Source organism: Phascolarctos cinereus, unplaced genomic scaffold (genome assembly GCF_003287225.1).
Source record: "Phascolarctos cinereus isolate Bilbo 61053 unplaced genomic scaffold, phaCin_HiC Scaffold_3;HRSCAF=262, whole genome shotgun sequence".
NCBI classification, from domain to species: Eukaryota; Metazoa; Chordata; class Mammalia; order Diprotodontia; family Phascolarctidae; genus Phascolarctos; species Phascolarctos cinereus.
This window is the reverse complement of record NW_027555736.1, coordinates 192822101-192840547: the sequence shown is the minus strand read 5'-3', so window position 1 is coordinate 192840547 and position 18447 is coordinate 192822101. Positions and strand designations below refer to the sequence as shown.

At 38.0% G+C, this 18447-nt stretch overlaps 1 protein-coding gene and 1 long non-coding RNA gene across 2 annotated transcripts in view; one reads left to right on the top strand and one right to left on the bottom strand.

The window, feature by feature from the left end:
* AKAP6 (A-kinase anchoring protein 6) overlaps window positions 1–18447 on the top strand; it is a 496473-nt gene that overhangs the window by 335467 nt on the left and 142559 nt on the right. Inside the window, 1 exon segment of the mRNA XM_078151395.1 lies at window positions 3559–3679. Within this exon segment, the coding sequence (XP_078007521.1) occupies window positions 3559–3679 (121 nt within the window).
* Window positions 6404–18447, bottom strand: part of LOC144456337 (uncharacterized) — a 204106-nt gene continuing 192062 nt past the window's right edge. Inside the window, exons 5-6 of the long non-coding RNA XR_013485418.1 lie at window positions 12551–12652; window positions 6404–7202 (exon numbers count right to left, since the gene is read on the bottom strand). This is a non-coding gene — a long non-coding RNA (uncharacterized LOC144456337). The remainder of the gene's footprint in view (window positions 7203–12550; window positions 12653–18447) is intronic.

Genomic DNA, 18447 nt, shown 5'->3' with positions numbered 1-18447 from the left:
ACACTACACAGATGAAGTAATTATCTAGACCCAGACTCACTCCTTTATTCCTCTTGGTACTCTACTTCTGACTCTCAGAATTTCCTTCTCTATCATGTTCCTCTAGAGCTGCCTTTTCCTCATCTCACCGCCCTCCCACTTTTTATTTTCCTTTTATATGTTGCCTTCCCACATTATAAACCAACCACTTTGAGGGCAGAAACTGTCTTTCTCTTGGCTTTATGTGTAGCATACTAAACAATGAATAAATGTTTTTTGACCTCCTGACCAAATCTCTTTGTGGAGGAAACTGGATTTTATTTTTAGAAAGAGGGAGAAATTTTTCCATGAGGCAGCTTATGGTGCAGTGGATAGAGTGCTGAACCTGGATTAAGGAAGACCTGAGTTCAAATCCAGCCTCATACACCTACCAGCTATGTGACCCAAGGCAAGTCATTTAGCCTCTGCCTCACTTTCCTCAACTATAAAATGGGGATAACAATAGCACTTCACTCTCTTCCCCTTTATCTTTCTCCCTCTCTTCCTTTCCCTCTCTTCCTTTCTGTCTCTGTCTCTCTCTCCCTCCCTCTCTCCTTTCTTTTTCTCTCTTCTCTCTCTCCCTTCTTTCCTTCCTTTTCTTCCCTCCCTCCCTCCCTTACTCTCTCCTTTCTCCTCTTTGACATACATGTCTACTATGAAACCACTTCCCTAAGATCACTTTCATCTCTAAATCTATGATCTACTAATTGCAGACAAATGTCCTTTTCCCCTCTTAGCTTAGGGATAAGAACACTAGCAGAAGGGATGGTGGATTTGACTAAAAGAGTAAAGAGTAAATATAACAAAAGTGTGTTCAAAGCCAGTGAAAAATGGTTTGGACATAGGGAAGAAAGGACTGTTTATCTTATATCTATCATTAACTTATTTGAAGTTTGTCTTCATCAGAAATTCCATTTCATGTATCCTACATTAGCTTTGCATAGATTTCTACCCCCATCTAAAATATAAGAACCAAGTTATGCAACATGACCCTAGCATGGTGAACCAAAGAATATGGCTCCATTTCAGTCCTGAGAACTACTTTGTAGTAGCAGAAAGGAGGATAAGTTCAGGCATTTCACATAAGAATCATTACCGATTCTGGTTGCACCGTCAGGTGTGTAAGAGGTACGCTGACTTGTGATGTTCCAGTGAGAAGACTGCTTCAATGCATCTCATGTCTAACTGATGCTCCTGCTCCTAGATGCTTTGAGAGCTGCCTTCTAACCATCTGTTGCTGATGCATTTGCACACTCTTGGATGATGGTCAAGGGAGAAGGGTTGGGATCTTCATATAACATGAGTTAGAAGATCATTTTGTTGTCAAAAGAAGAAAATCTGTTCTTTCAGAAAGTTACTAAAATTTGTTAGCTCCTTTATGGTGTAATTGAAGGGCCTGATTATGGCAGAAGAACCCATCTCTCATCATGTCCAAACATACTGAAAAATAGCTTTCCTAGGCAAAGCTCACCAGACACATCTTTACAAGATACAATGAGCAGAAAGCTAAAAGGAGCAAATTAAAGCATGATATATTGGTGGGGGGGAGGCAAGAGACAGACTTTTATCTATTAATTTTCCTGCTGTCATCAACCTTATCTGGTGATCTTCTGGTCATTACACTGCTTATGGAAAATGTGCAAAATAACTTCATCAGGGAACTTTTGGAGGCCCAAGTTTAAAGAGAAATATCTTAAGTTGTATTCTTAAATCAAGACAAATTGAGTGTTTCTTCTAGTCTCTGTCTCTGTCTCAACATCTATCTCTGTTTCTGTATCTCTCTTTCTCTCTCTCTCTCTCTGTCTGTCTGTCTCTCTCTCTCTGTCTGTCTGTCTCTCTCTCTCTCTCTCTCCCTCTCTCTCTCCCTCCCCTTCTCCCTCTCCCTCCCTCCCTCCCTACCTTCTATCTCCTCTTTGACATCATACTTGCATAGAAACATTATGCCTTCCATGAAACCACTTATACAATCTGTAATCTCCATAGATGAATATCCCAGTCTTGAACTTGCAAGGACAGAGGGCCATTCTAAGCAAACACATGCTCCTTCCATTGTGAGCACGTGAAATAACATGAATCTACCCAGACTTAATAATGGACCCAAGATCATCACCACCTGTCCACATTATTGCAGTTGGCTTGTTTCTAGCCTTTTGGAATGAGATACTATTGTTGATTCCACCACATTGCAAACAAAGGTTGTTGGTTAAATCACTTGTACTAATGGTTCCCCTTCCCCCACCTAGAGCTTATAACATCATGAAATTTAATATACGATTGATATTTTTATTGCCCCATTTTGATCCAGCTTCTCCCATCAGCAGACATGCCTTATAATACTTTTGTCAGATGTAGTAAGGTGATGCTTTTTAAATGGTGCAAGTCAATTCTCTAGGCAAGCAATCATTTAATGGGTATGGGAGATGGAGAGAATGCAGTAATCACTTGATAGATCCACATTTATAACTATGGTTTCTGCTTCATTGTTATTGATGAGTTTTTTCTCAGTTACAGTTTGACAAGACTCAAGGATTTCTTTTAAGAGATGATTTTTTTTTGACGAATTTGCAGTTTTTTAGCCTCTGCTTTCTTTCTTGAATCATGGTGTTTTAGAAGAATCTCTGCTTTACTTATTAACCAGGCTTTCAATAGAGAATCACATTAATCCTTTTAAGCTCCTTATTCTAATGATTTATTTTGTTGAAAACTGTAGTGATCCTCCTTTGAATTTTAATGATTGCTGGCTATTCAAGGATTCATTGTTTTGACTTCCTGTCCTTACCTTTGTTTCTTACATGTCTGTAGGGAACACCTGTCTAATACTGTATCTGGCCTTAGTTCTCACTGGCTTACCATATTCACTCAAGCCTATCTTAAAGTGTTAAGCTGAAATGCTAGCTACTCATCCATGAAAATAAATGTAGGATATATATTTGCAGAGATAGGCAGATAGACAGCAGAAGGACAGATAAATGGATTGAGTAATTTTTTTCAGTAGAAGTAATAATTTGGATATGATGATGTATTGCAATTATTGTAAAGAAGTTAGTTAAATATAATGTTTGTAGTCCTGAGTTGGTAAGGGTTTGATACCTATGATAAATCTAATAGTAACTGAAAGTTTGGGGCGTTGTTCTTACCATAGGCACCAGGATTCCCATTAGCCACTCAATTTCCATTTTTCAGAGTGACAAGTATAGATATGCTGGGGGCGTTTTCCAGTGCTACTGGGACGGTTCTTTTCTTCAAGGGCTCTGAGATCCCATGTAATAGCTTTGCAAGAAAAAAGCCACGACTGGGTCTCAGGCATGAATAGTGTGAATAACATTCGATTTTAAAAATCTAGGTCCTTTGTCACTGGCTTCATTTTCTATTTTGTGGTTACACAGAGTGTGTAACCACACACAGAATGCTTCCCTCCCTTCCCCCCCCTTACAAATATCTCCTAGGAACATCACGAGTTTCAAGAATACATTATTCTAATACAAGATTTTAACAACTACACTGTATTTATGCATAATACATTTTCTTCCTTATCTACAGACTTTTGGACTTTGATTCAGAATATCAGGAGCTCTGGGATTGGCTGATTGACATGGAATCTATAGTGATGGACAGCCATGACCTGATGATGTCAGAGGAGCAGCAGCAGCATCTTTACAAGGTTAGAGCTACCATTTCTGCCTTTACCTTGCTATAGAAGATCTGATTAGCCTGACAAGTCTTTCTCTCTTAGGATATCGCTACGTTCGTTGTATGTATCATGGTGTCTATTAGAATTCCCTTCCCTGTCCCCAACCTCATTTCCATCCCCTATGTGCTGACAGGCTGCACCGACATCATAATTGCAAGAAAGTTCCCTTTATCACATTCTATTTGGCATAATTCTATAGAAGGACAAAGATTTATCTTCAAGATGAATAGCGATAAATGAAACTGCGTTAATAAATAAGCCAGAATAAAATGAAGAATAAATGGGATGGTAACATCTAACCAAACATGTTTTGATTGGAGCATTCCAATGGATATTAACCACCCCTTAGGTCTTTTCAGAAAAGAAAGAAATTTGCCTCTGGTTTCTTTTGGTGTTTCCAGGATGTAGGACCCTTCCAATTTAATTTTTATTAGTCATATATAAAGCAGACAATGTCACGTTGAGTCAATATATGTGCTCGTGATTTAAGGAAACTGATTTTGAGCTCACATACTGATTACAGGTCATCAGTCTAATAAACATATACATGTATGTATGTACATGTATCTATGCATATGTGTAATTTTTTTTTTCTGTTTGCTACTTCACACTCAGCCTCGTGCATTTTATCAACCATTCTACTTAACAAGGAGTTTTAGAAGTTTTCACAAAACAGCCATGTGATTTTTGACTGAAGAACATGTTGCAGGCTTCCCAGTAACTGAAAAGCTGTAGGGGGAGGGAAGAGGGACTTTCCACAGAAATATCAGGCTGCAGTAAATCTTCCTCATTTAGGCAATTTTTATTGGAGTAATTCTGACAGTTGTCATCCTTGAATTGCTTTGAGCATATGGCATATTTCAAAGAGCAGATTGTGAATCATAAAAAATAAAATTAATAACTAACCACAGAATCAGCAACAGTATAATGACAAGAAACAACTACCCTGTAGACTTTAAAAAAAAATTCTTAGAGAATAACTAGTGCTTTCAAGGTCAAATAAAAGTTGTTTTCTTTCTTATTCCATAATGCTGTTTTACGTTACTTGTTCTTAAATATAATACCTTAAATATAATCCCACCTCCACTCCCAAAACAGAAATATTTATAATTTTCCTAGGTTTAGTTGACTTTAATTGGAGTCTCTTGGGAATCATTTTCTTAAAAGATTGTGGAAACAGTCTCTAGGGCTCAATGAATGGACAAACTTATGCCTCCAGAGAATTTTGTCTCTAATATATGGATTTTACTGACCATTAGTCTTTTCGTTTTTGGATATTTGTCAACATCAAGAGCAAAGCTATTAAATCCATCTTCTAATATAATACCATGAGATTAACAATATCATCCTAAAATAATGAAGCTCAGATCACTTAGTATTTTCTAGGTCAAATCCAAGGATCATATATGGGGAAAAAAATAAGTCAGTTTAAATCTCTAGTAGGAATATATTATTTTTGTATTTCTAACTCCTACATCTTTTATAAGTTATAGGATATAAACATTAAAAATCAACCTCCAATGAAGGGGGAAAATTGCAAAGGGCCATTTAGCCATATGGTCTTAGCCACAACTTGACAGGCCATTTTACCCTGGATGCCACTCAAATTAGTCATCTTGCCCTATTTCCTACCACACACATAGTCCACCACACTCTCAGAAAAGTTGTGTTTTCCTTGTTAAAAAAAAATGCAATCCAGATAATCTATGTTGCAATCAATATTGAATCTTAAAAAGAAAGGGCTGTTCTCCCTCCCCCCCTTTTTTTTTCCTCAATGGCTTCTCTTGACATGGTTTGCCTGAGATCGCACTTTCTTCTATCTCCACTCTTTTGCTTTGTGTCCTTAACACCAAGAGTTCTCGTGAGTCAGTATACTATTTCCAAGCTTTTTTTCTGCCTGTGACTCTTTGCCTAGAGGTGTCGCATATTGCAATGTACAGAGATAAATGGATTTGGAATTAGAGAATTTAGGTCTGAATCTCCATTGTGATTTATTTACTATCTATTTGACCTAGTACAAATCATTTAGCTTCTTGGAGTCTTAGTTTCCTTATTTGTAAAATGACAGGATTAAATTGGATGATCAAAGCTGGCTTTTAGATAGCTTGTTAAGTTTTAAAAAGCTCTTTGCATATATTGTAATTTGATCCTTGTAGCAAACCTGTGAGATAAGTACTCTATTAAAACATTTTTATTGTGAATTTTAAAACATCAACATATAAAAGAAGAACAGAAAAAGAGGAGTGTATATGAAATCTCAAATCTTGATCATATAGCACTCAGTTTTTTAAAAATTAAATTTAACACAAATTAAATTTAGTACAAATAACTTCCCTGATTGTCTGTTCCAGTCTGAACTTCCTCTGTTCTCTTTTGTGTATTTTAAAAACATTAACACTCCTTTCTTTCTTCTTCCTTCCTTCTTTTTCTTTCTCTTTTTTCTCCCTCCCTTCTTCCTTCCTTCCTTCCTTTCTCTCTGTCTGTCTTCCTTTCTGGGATTACTATCACTATCTCCTTTACTCTCCTCCCAAAAGCCTTTCATAAATGCATATGTGTGTGTGTGTGTGTGTGTGTGTGTATGTGTGTATATATATGTATATATACACACATACACACACACACACACACACACACACACAAAGAAAATAAATTCATACATTGACTGGGTCTGAAAATGTATGTCTCATTCTGAACATCTAGTCCATCACCTCTTTGTTAAAAACTGGGAAGCAGGCTTCATCATCAATCTTTTCAAGTCATAATTAGTCAAAGTTGATCAGAGTTCTTAAGTTTCACATTGATCAGAATTCTCAAGTCTTTCATATGTAACAAGCTTGTCTTCATTTGGCTCAAAAGGAGGCCAGAATAGTTGTATCTAGTGTCTCCTTTCCCCATCCTTGTCCAAGGGAGACATTGGTTCCTTCCAGAAAGGGAAGCAAGAGGTGGAGACCAGAGCTGCTCTGCTTTCCTCAGAAAGAGGGAATACCAGGATAGAATCATATCTATTTTTACCCTTAAATATTATTAGTTTAGAGGATATGATTTTAAGGTTCAACCTAATCTCCGGATGAGTTTTTCTTAATGGGGAAAGGAGGACTCTAACCTTTATATCCAAGACTTGAATTCCTTCTTAGCAAAATCCAGTTTCACAATGAACACACATAGCAAACTGCAAAGAAACCCAATTATCCAAGTTTATAGCGAAACAAAAAGCAGAGGAAATTATACATAGGAGCATATATACCAGACAATACAGAGTAAAAGAGTTTCCTGTGGGAAGTGAGGTAGCTCGAGTCAACCAAGGGACCTCAGATCTCACCCAAAGGGGAAATTCCTCCAAGTCTCTAGTGTAGCAAGCTAGGGATAGCAACATGATAGAGATTATCAATTCTTCTTGTACTAGCTTCTTCCCATAGTTTTTCTCCCCTTATGTCCCTGAAGAGAGTTTGGAATTTCAAGCATCTTGTCTCATTAAGCTGGAGACCAGCAACCTCTAAAGAGATTGGAGAAAAGAGACTGATGAGACCTCTTCTCTCTCTTGTCAGCTTTACTCTGCCTCTGACACAGATGGTGGGCATTAATTCCACCAATAAGGAGAGAGTTTCATGCCAATGATCTTTAGGGCTTGGGTTACACATAACTGGTACATCATTGTACTCATATGCATTTTCTCCCAGTTATAGTCACTTTGGTCTTTATTAGTTTATACAAATCTTTCCATGTTTCTCTGAATATTTTCCTTTCATCATTCCTTGTGGCACAATAATATTCCACTGCATTCATGAGCCATAATTCGTTCAGCTATTCCCAATAGGTCAGTACCTACTATGTTTCCAGTTCTTTGTTATATTAAGTGCTTCTATACATATTTTTATCAGAGGGATCTTTTCCCTCTCTCTTTGAACTCTTTTATCCTTAATAGTGGTATCACTGAGGAAAAAAGTTAAAAGCTTAGCAACTGTGGGGTGGGGGGGTATATTTCTAAATTGCTTTCCATAATGGTCGAACCAATTTGCAGTTCCACCAAAAATATGCTAGTGTCCTGTTCTCCCACATCACTTCATTTTTTATCACCTATGCCAATCTTAAGTGTGGAGATAGATTCTCAGAGTTGTGTTAATGTGTATTTTTCTAATTATTAGCTATTGGGAGTATTTTTCATATGGCTATTGGTTGACACATTTCTTTTTTTTGAAAATTGCCTATTCATATCCAATATCCCTGTTTTAGAAATGAGAAAACTGAGGCTGGAAGAGATTAAATCATTTCCCATGTTTATGCATAGCTAGTGAGTGATAGAAGCAGAATTTGAGCCTTGGCCTGGCTTAACTCGAAATCCAGAGCCTTTTCCACTATCGCTTTGCTGTCGCTAAAAGTCTGTCTAGCTCTAAACCCAATAATGAACCCTTTGACCCTGTAACTTCTGACTTCAACTCCTTTGTGGCCTTAGGGTCTGGACCATTCTTAGCTTAGAGTTTGTTCCTGATCTAAAGAAATTAGAAACCTAGAATTCTGTGTTTTTTCTTGTTTTACCAATATATCTACCCCTTAGAATGTAAGCTCCTGAAGGTTAGGGACTCTTCTCACTTTTCCTTTGAATTCCCAACACTTAGCAAATTATCTGCCATGTGTTAATCACTTAAAAAAATGCTAGTCTCCTCACAACCATGTCAAACTTTTTTTTTTTCTATTTTGTCACTGAGTAGGTAAGGCGGAAGGGTTGATGCACTGTGGGCCCCTGGCTTTGATCAGCTTTGTTTACCCAATCTCATTTCAAGTGTATCTGAATTCTGGGGAGAAACATGAAATGAACCTGTCTTTCTAACCTGTCTTAAAACAGCTAATCTGAACCTCAGGGGCTGACCTTGAGCCTAGTCAGAAAAATGACATCTTGACACAACTAAGGGATTTCATTATGTCACTCCCCCTCCCTCCAATTTTCTTGAATCTGCACTCATTTCCTTAGGGTCCTTTAGTTCCAGAGAGTTTTAGAACCATCTACTCAACCCTGCAAATTAGTAAGATTCTTTGGTATGAGGCTTATCAGTTGTTGGTGCTCCTTAGGACTGAGATCCCCAAGTCTTCATGATTGGCCAATCTTAAGATTTGTAGAAGTTACCAGAATTTGGGTTAGGGGTGGAGAATCTGATTGGATATTTTTCTTAAATTTCTCATCCAAAAATTAAAAATCTACTTTTACAGCCTTCCTTTATGCTGAGTCTCTGTATCCTATGCACCCATCTTACTGGACTATTCACTGAATGCCATTTTCATCTTGAAATGACACCCTACTATAGGTTCTCTCTCCTTCTTCAAGTATCTAGAAACGCTTTTGTTTTGAGAGATACCACAGCATAAAGGTGGGAAAAGCAGGCAACTTGGAAGCAGGAAGCCTTGTCTATTGCTATCTTCTGTGACTTTGGCTGAGTCACTTAACCTACCTCACAGGGTTGTTGTGAGAAAATTGCTTCATATATCCTAAAGCACTGTAGTATGGAAGTGATTTGGACATTTTCTTTGCACTTGTTCAATTCTGTGATTAAAAAGGGATCTCTGTCAATATGTAACTATGACACACACACACACAAATTTATGACATACAATTTTACTTTAACGTAGTCACATATAGCATAAATTATACGTAGGAGTAAGGATAGGGTCTAGATATGTGATTTTATTAAGACAGAAAACTCCTTATACCAATGCAGGTGGCATATTGTCTGGAATTTAAAACATTATAAGGTTATCTAGAGTAGAGGTGTCAAATACTTGACCCTCAGTCACAGAACTAGGAAACAGGATTAAAATGTAATTGGGAAATACTTAACAAAATAAATAAAAATAGAAAAAAAAACCCTGATATGTAACATTATGTTTTAAAAGTATGGATTAGTGGTCCCCATTTCTATTTGAATTTACAGCACTATTCTAGAGTGACTTACCTTGATTTATACAGTTTGGATATATGTCAAAGGCAGGACTAGAACCTAGGTCTTCCTATCTCTGAGACCAGCTCTCTATCCACTATACCAGGGTTGGGGAACCTGTGACCTTAAAGCCACATGTGGTCTTCTAGCCCCTTAAGTGAGGCCATTTGGCAGAATCCAAATTTTTGGCCTTCTAGGTCTTTAAGTGCAGCTTTTTGACTGAATCTAAATTCCAAGTTCTGAAAAATTTGGATTCAGTCAAAAGGCTGCCCTTAAGGACCTAGAAGGCCAGATGTGGCCTTAAGGCCATAGGTTCCCTGTGCCTGCGCCACATCATACTGCCTCTCAACTATACATAGAATTTATACACACGGATGCGCCTATGTGTATGTATTGAGGCACCGCAGCTTAGCGGCTGTAGGATGAGGGTTTAAGTCTTGTAACTCACACTCACCGGCTCTGTGACCCCTGGGCCAGTTACTTAATCTGCTGATGCACCAGATAAATCTATAAGACTAAAATGCAAAAAAAGGTACTCAAAAGCCATTTCTTGCCTACTTTGATGAAACAGTGATGAAACATATCAGTGTGTATGTTTATCATATCTACATATGCAGATAAACACGTAGATATACCCATCTCTGTATTAGATATATTGATACATAAAACTGTGTTACAAGACAGAAACTTTATGGTTAGTAGTAGGAGTTTCTGCTGAAATTAATCGAATTTTTACATAGGCTACAAACATCTATTCTTTCCTCAGACTCTATCTAACAATGTGCATAATTACTAATATTTCACTTTCCCCTTCTTTCTCTGAATCTGCAATTCTTGAAACCAAGTTTTACTTAGTGGGAGATCCAGTGGATGACCATTCTCATATGTGGCATTCTGGGAGAGGAGGGACCATATCTTGTATAATTTGGCATGTCACAAAGTTTCTTGCGCATTGTGGCCTTAGAACATATTTATTGCATTTGGAGGCACTAAAGAAATATCTGGCACATGAATGAATGACGATGCCTTGCATTTTTTAATAGAACTCTATAGTCTACAATGTGTTTGGAGCGTGCCTTAATCTTGTTTGATCTTCAAAATAACTCTATGGAAGGGATAAGGCAAGAATTTTTACTTCCATGTTTCCATGAGGAAATGTAGCCTCAAGGAGTGAGTGATGGAATAGGGACACAAAACCAAGTTTCCTGATTGCAGTTCCAATGCTGTTGCTACTATAACATAATTCTTTTCATAATAAAATAGAATCACACCCTTTTATCACGAATATAAGGGTTTGAATGAATTTTTTTTTAACTAGGAACATCTACTGAGTGGTGATAAAGTTCCAGATGTGAACTTCTACCATTGTAGCACATAGCCATTGACCCTCCAAATTTCCTACTCCAAAGGTATCTTTTGCTAACTCCTTTCTCCTAGCCCTTCAACAGTTCTCCATTACATGTGACAGAAATAGCTTCAGCATATGAATCAGAATGCCTGGATTCAAACTGGGACTCAGTCATGCATTAGCTGTGAGACCTTGGGCAAGTCATTTAACCTTGATGAGCCCCAGTCTTCTCACCTGTAAGATGGAGGTGATAGTTTATGAATTACTACTTCACAGGTTCCTTGAGAGAACAGCACTTGGTAAACCTTGAAGTGTGCTATTTCAAACTGAATTCAACTCAACAAGCATTTATTCAGTTCCCACTATGTGTCAGACTCTGTGTTAAGTCCTAGAGATATAAAGAGAAGTACAAAACAACCCCTGCCCCCAAGGGGTTCTTCACACTCAGTTGGAATCAAAGAACTTCTGCATTGGACAGAACCTTAGAGAATATCTTGTCCAATCTGATCCATGAGAAAGCCAAGGTAAGGTAATTTCAGACAAGTAAGGTAATTTTTCCAAAATTGCAGTTATTAAATGGCTCAGTAAAGATTAGATGAAGCAGATAGGTGGCACAGTGGGTAGATCATCAGGCCTAGAGTCAGGGAGATTTATCTTCATGAGTTCAAATCTGGCCTCAGATACTTACTAGCTGTGTGACCCTGGAGAAGTCACTTAACCCTGTCTGCCTCAGTTTCTTCATCTGTAAAATAAGCTGGAGAAGGAAATGGCAAACCACTCCAGTATCTTTGCCCAGAAAATCCCAAATGGGATCCCAGAAGAGTCAGACATGACTGAAATGTCTGAACCATAGCAACAGAGGATTGGAGCCTCGTCTCCAAATGTGGGATTTTGTACTTTTATACTAGCTGCCTCCCTCTGTATACAATAAAAATGTGAACTATTATTCTTACAGTGCTTAACATAGTACCTGGCACGTGGGAGGTGCTCGTTCATGTTTATTGATTGATTCTGCACATTTTATCTGCTGCTTTCTGCTCCATCACTTGGCACAGCAATCAGTGCCTGATTTCCGATTTAGCCAATGCTAAAACCAGCACAGGTCTCCATTCAAACACTGGAGAAACGCTATATTAGAGAAAATCTGGGGGGGGGCGGAAACCTAGTAGACAGAGTCATTAAGAGGGACAAAAAACCATACAGTTGAGCCCTAGGCCTTTGCTCATTAAATATTGCCCCCTTGCACCCTTTTCATTGTGTATTCCCTTTTCTGGTGGCTGCTACAAAATCAAATGTCCTTTTCCTTCTTACGTTGACCAAGAATAAAACCAGCCCAGTCCATTCAGCTGGTCTCCATGCTGATAATTTTGTTTCATTCATCAGGTCACCTAAAACACTGAATGGTAAGTTGGATATTACAACAACAATTATATAACATTTTTGTTAGCATAGAGCTTGACAAGCACTATCTAATTTAATCCTCATAACAACCCTGTGAGGTAGGTGTTATTTACTATTCCCATTTTACAGATGAGGACACTCATAGAGAGAGATTAAGTGACTTACCCAGGATCATACAGATAGCAACTGTCTGAAGGCTGAATTTGAACTCAGGTCTCCATGATTCCAGGTCCACTAATCTCTCCTGTGCATTGCAATTACACATTTCTAAATATCAGATTAAGAAGGAGAAAGTTTCCATTAAAACAATAGTACAAAAGTTGAAGTTCTAAACTGAAAAATAGAGTAAGATTTCATAGACTAGTTTCTTATTAATAGCATTTTTTGATTCATTAATATTTAAATTATTTACACTAGATTTTTTTTTTGCTATAAAGTCCTAAAAACAATCTCATTTGTGTTAGAAATTTTCTATTTTTCAAGTGGGGTATCTTCTGCAAAAATCTGCATTGCAATCCTCTTTCCTTCACTCCCTTCTCAATCCTGCCTCAATATCTACCTCTAAAGATGAACCAACTTATTGTTGCCATCTTCTAATAACTGTTGACAGTATTGTCATAGCTTTCTTGTTTCATTTTTTTAACCCTTCTTCTCATCTGAGAAACACTCCCAAGCTCTCTCTCCATTCACTCCTCCCCTATACCCACCTCAACAAACATAAATGCTCACATACTTGCACCCCTTTTCTCCCCAGGAAAATTTAATTTGTCAAAAGTAACTGCTGTGGTTTTCAAAGTTCAACTCCTATTTGGACTAGAGTTACAAAGCCAGAATTCGTAATCACAGGGAGCTGTCACTCTGCAGGTCTGCGTGCACATTAACTATTAATGGAGAAATATTTAAAACTCACTTGCAAAGGAAAAACTCCAATTTTTCATTTCTCTGCAGATCAGAGGTAGCATTATTCTTGGGTTCAAGGAAGCTCAAAACTCCCCCATCCATCCCTTAAATTTTTAAAGATCAATTGACTTGAAATAACTTTGGCCAGCATAATTCTTGCCTAGCTTTTTCTTGCTGGTACTGCTTTTTTCCTGCGTGCCCATGGCATGTGCCCATCCGCCCATGCCTGGAAAGCCAGATTTTAATGTTAACTTTTCTTCACCAAGTAAGGTTACACAGGAGACAGTGCTTCTTTGTAACCATAACTACTGTCCAAGCAATTCTTGAAGACCATGTGAGACCAGAGTCTGAGGGATTCCTTAATCAGAATGTCCTAATCTTGGGGGTGTTAACTCCACAGCTACCCACTGAACAATAGAGAGTATTGTCAGGGTATTACCAAGCTGAGTAAACCATTGCATTTACAGAAATAGCTCTATGATCTCTAACTTTTCTAGGCTGTTTTCTTCCCCCCACTGGTAAAATGAGGAATCTGGATTACATGATTGTCAAGAAGGTCATACTGAGAGGTTGTGGAGAGCATTATTTTTGGTGTCAATATCTCAACCTTAGACAATTAGCTTCTGTAATTCCTCATCTGTAAGTTGGGCTTTTCATTCAATTCCATTAACTTCAAACTTTTTTAATTTCCTACTACCAGTGGTGGGGAACCTTTGGCCTTGAGACCACCTGTGGCCTTCTAGGTCTTGGATTCAGCCTTCTGACAGTCCAAGTTTTACAGAACAAATCTTTTTATTAAGGGGATTTGTTCTGTGAAGTTTGGATTCGGTCAAAGGGTCGCACTTGAGGACCTAGGGGGCCACAGGTAGCCTGGAGGCCACAAGTTCCCCACACTGGGACACTGTGGAAAAGTTTGGGGATAAAAAGACAAAAATGAAATATTCCTTTTCCTAAAAGAGCTTACATTCCTGCGTAATACTCCACAGGCTACCTGCATTGACAATTTATTATTAGAGCTCTTTGAAACTTTGAAGTACTATATAAAAATGTATTATTATTTGGGATCACTTCCTGTTCTTAGATGCTGTGATTCTGTATAGCCCATTTTAGTTCAACCCTCTAAACTGTCAGAAGTCCTTACTTCCCAACAATCACATATTTAATTTCGAGGGGCCTGTGGAGGAGGTCTACATAAAGGAAATGGCAAATTGTCTTGTTCTATGTAGGTGAGACAGTATGGATGAGTCCAACGTGGCAACTGGAGTGTTGGAAAACCTGGTTTTCAATCCAACCTCTGGCATTTGCTATTTGTATAATCATGGATAATTCATTTAACTTTTCAGAGCCTCAGTTTCCTCATCCTTAAAATAAGAATAATAGTATCCATATTACCTCATTCCTAGGGTCACTGAAAGCCTCAAATAAGGTAATTTAAGTAAAATACTTTCCTAGTAGGTACCAAGACCATCTAAGACTAAACTTGAAGAATCATTGCTGAGTCCACAGAGGATACAGCACTCACCGATAGTTACTCTACCCCATTCTCTCTTCATGGGGAGCTCTTCTCAAATCTGGACCCCCACGCATGTGGTCTAGGGCAAGTTTAGTACTGAGGGCTGGGGCCCAGCCTGGTTCAGATTCACTGTTCTCACATTCTTCAGCTCTTTAAGTATCCTTTGGGGTGGCAACCTGGGGAGAATTACACTTATTATATTTTACTAATTAGCTTTATGGCTTATGCTTAGGGCTTTCCCAAAAACAGGGAGTAAAAAGAGAAGGTCTTCATATACAGTGAGCAGCTTAGTGGCACAGTGGATAGAGTGCTGGGCCTGCAGTCAGGAAGATTCATTTTCCTGAGTTCTAATTTGGCTTCAGACATTTAACTCACACTTAACTGTGTGAGCCTGGGCAAGTCCCTTAACCTTGTTTGCCTCAGTTTCCTCATCTGTAAAATGAACTGGAGAAGTATTGGCAAACCACTCCAATATTTTTGCCAACAAAACTCCAAATTGGGTCACAAAGAGTTGGACACAACTGAACAACAGTCATCATCTTATAGTGCAAGCCCTATAGTAATGAGGCACACCTGGCTAGAGTACCTTCTCTCTTCCCAAAGTGTCCACCTGGTTGCCCAAATCTAGAGATTTCAACTATGTGCATTCACCATGAGATTGGCCCTTAATATATAATTATTTCCCTTATGTCACAGAGACTAGAGAGACATTTGTTTTATACGACAAAGAACAGGGATGCATACTTTGGGCAACTTGGGAGCCCAAAGTTTCTAGGTGGATTGTTACTTCTGTGTAAGCCTGAAAAAAAAAAAAGAATCTGACTTGCAAATTGGTTTCTAGAGGATCAAATGGAAAACTTTAGGCCATCTCTCACCAACAGGTACCTTTTGTTGGCTAAAAGTTGAAATGGAAAGGAATGCGGTGAAGGATACAATGGAAAATAGGAGAACAAATTGGGTATAAGAAAGCTTTTGACAGAGAAATGACCATAAGACAGAAAGAAGCAAGACATCTGGATTGAAGGAAAATAGTGGGTCTTTTTATGTGAAAACTGGGCTTCACAGAGAATGAAAAATGGGAGAATAGAAGAATGAAGAGATAAAAAAGTGCCAAGAAAAAGTATAAAGTAGGGCAAGAGTCATAATTACCAGTTTTGAAAATTTGGATCTGTTGGGGAATGCTGCAGCAAGATAGAGCAGGGCAAATCATGAAGGAGCCACTCTGGCATCTGGGAGAAGTATATCTTCTGGCTTCTTTCTATTTTAATTATTCTTGCTAGCAAGATGCTGAATTCAGGTGTTTCTACACTGTGGAAAGAGGGCTAGTGTGCATTTAGTCTGAGAAGGGCTGACTTATTTAAATAGAAATGGTGCTTTGGAAAGGAACATTAAAGGGGGAACTGATGAAATTAGGTACATGTTAAATAAAAACATAGATGAGTATTTTTTTTTCAAACAGCGCTAGTGGTTTAAAAAGAGGGGTAAAAGAATAATGTGTATATATATACATATACATATATGTATATGTATATGATGTATATAGTGAAGGGGAGACATGGAGTCAAGGAAGAAAAATGAGGTACAGTTGAATCTTCATTTTGTAATTTTATAACTATTTGGTACCAAAATGATATGATACTTATGAACTGATCACAGAAAGCAGATAAATCTGATTGTCCTTATATTTTATCAATTCATGATTTCCACCTCCTTGAAATAAATGTGGCCCATTTTATCCTGAACTAGATTGATCTAACCAATTTCAGATGTAGCTGAAATCTTGCTGGTTGAACTCCAAGATTCTTGCCTTGGCCTACCTCCCCCTAATTCTCCAATAAGATTAAGTCTGATTTTAGTATAGGTCATAGTAGCTAAGCTTAAAATCCAAGAAGCCCATTAGCTCACTTGCAACCTCTTTTGCACAGATGGTACCTAGGATGTCAAATACATGTCAAAGAATTTAAATTGCCCTTATGCTGGAATTTGGGTATGGCTTTTTACATTTGTATCCTGAGCATTCAGACTGAAACAAATCCATATTTATTGAAGCTGGGAAAATAAAAATGGAAGTATTACACATAGGAAGTTAATGATAATTCCATATGTTTCCCCAGTAGATTAATTGTAAAATTTAATTGTATGTTAGATTAGAACCCCATTAAAATTAGGATGTGCTTGTTAAAATCATTATGACATTGCAAATAACATTAACTAGTCATCTTTTTATTTTTTAAAAAAAGTAAGAGGAATGAAAATACTAGGCTCTCCATTACCACTTCCAGATTTTTGCTAAGGTGGTAGTGGTTGGTGGTTTTATTTTAGTAAAGTTTCAAAGTTATTTAAAGTATCCATTATATATACATTTAATCTTAAAGTGGTGGTTTATTACCTAAATGTTTTTCTATCTATTACTGATAGATTGATTGATTGATTCACTTACATATTTATCTCATTAACCAGGAGGGAGCTGGGCACTGGAATGCTTTAGAAAGTGGCTCACCAAAATGGGGTCCTAGGGGTATGGAGTGCTGGATATGATGTCAGATATATGATGCATTGGTCAATTTTGATGAACTTTTTTCCTCCTCTTATTCTTTGTTAAAAGGATTAGTCTCTTGGAGAGAAAGGAAGAGGGGTATATTGGAAAATAAAAGTGATATAAGATCCATAAATTCGGTTTATAAGAAGAAAAAGAAGGTGGCTCTAAAGATAAGGCTTTTGAGCAGTTTATGTAACATTGTTTAGGTTGAAAAGCCCTCTACCCCCATTGAAGAAATTTTTTGTTAATGTACATTGAGGGATTCACGTGGCCAAAAAAAGTTAGTGAGAGTTGAAGGATGGAAGGTGTATATGTAGAGGGGTGCATGGGGCAGGGGGAGGAAGGCAGGGAGAGAGGAAGGATGAAACTGAGCAGCAGTTTGGGGCTCTTGCTGGTGAGCTCCTGTCCTCAGGAAGGTGCTGGGGGCTTTCCCCCCCCTTCTGGGTTTATGCTGCTGTTGCTGCTGCTAATGCAACGGCTGCTGCATTATGGCTCTCTCTGGCTCAGCCCGCTATGGCCCACAGTGGATCAAACAAACCGTGTTAAAGTTTGCCTCATTTGCATCACTTCTAGACAGCCCTGTCGTACTCTTTGCTGACAGGAAATCACTGTCTTTGTCACCTTTTTTCAGGGCTCTCCTTTTGGCAGAGATGGGCCATGTGACCGCGCTTAATCACAACAGCAGGGCTGGCTCGGAACTCAATGACATGTTTTCCTCAGCACTTCAATAAATGGGGGAGAAGAGTCAGTAGGAAATGACTACATTAATTTTAGAGTGAAAAGATAATTAACACTTGAAGGACTAATGCTGCAACCTATGGAATTATTATTCAAATTAAACTTAATTTATTAAAAACTTGTGGAGACTACCTCCCCTAATAGAGCTGTTGGGGGGAAAAAAATAGAGCTTTGAATAGCACTCATGTGAATCTACGTAGAGAGATGTAGACAAGATATATCTCTATACATGGGAGGTTGGGAAGGGTGCCTAAACCACAGCAAGCAGTTGCTGGGTTGGAAAGAAGGGCATAAATAGGCCAAAAAAAAAAGTGAAACATTTGGGACTGGAGGTTAAAGTATGTAAAATGCTTACTTAGATGATATGAATAG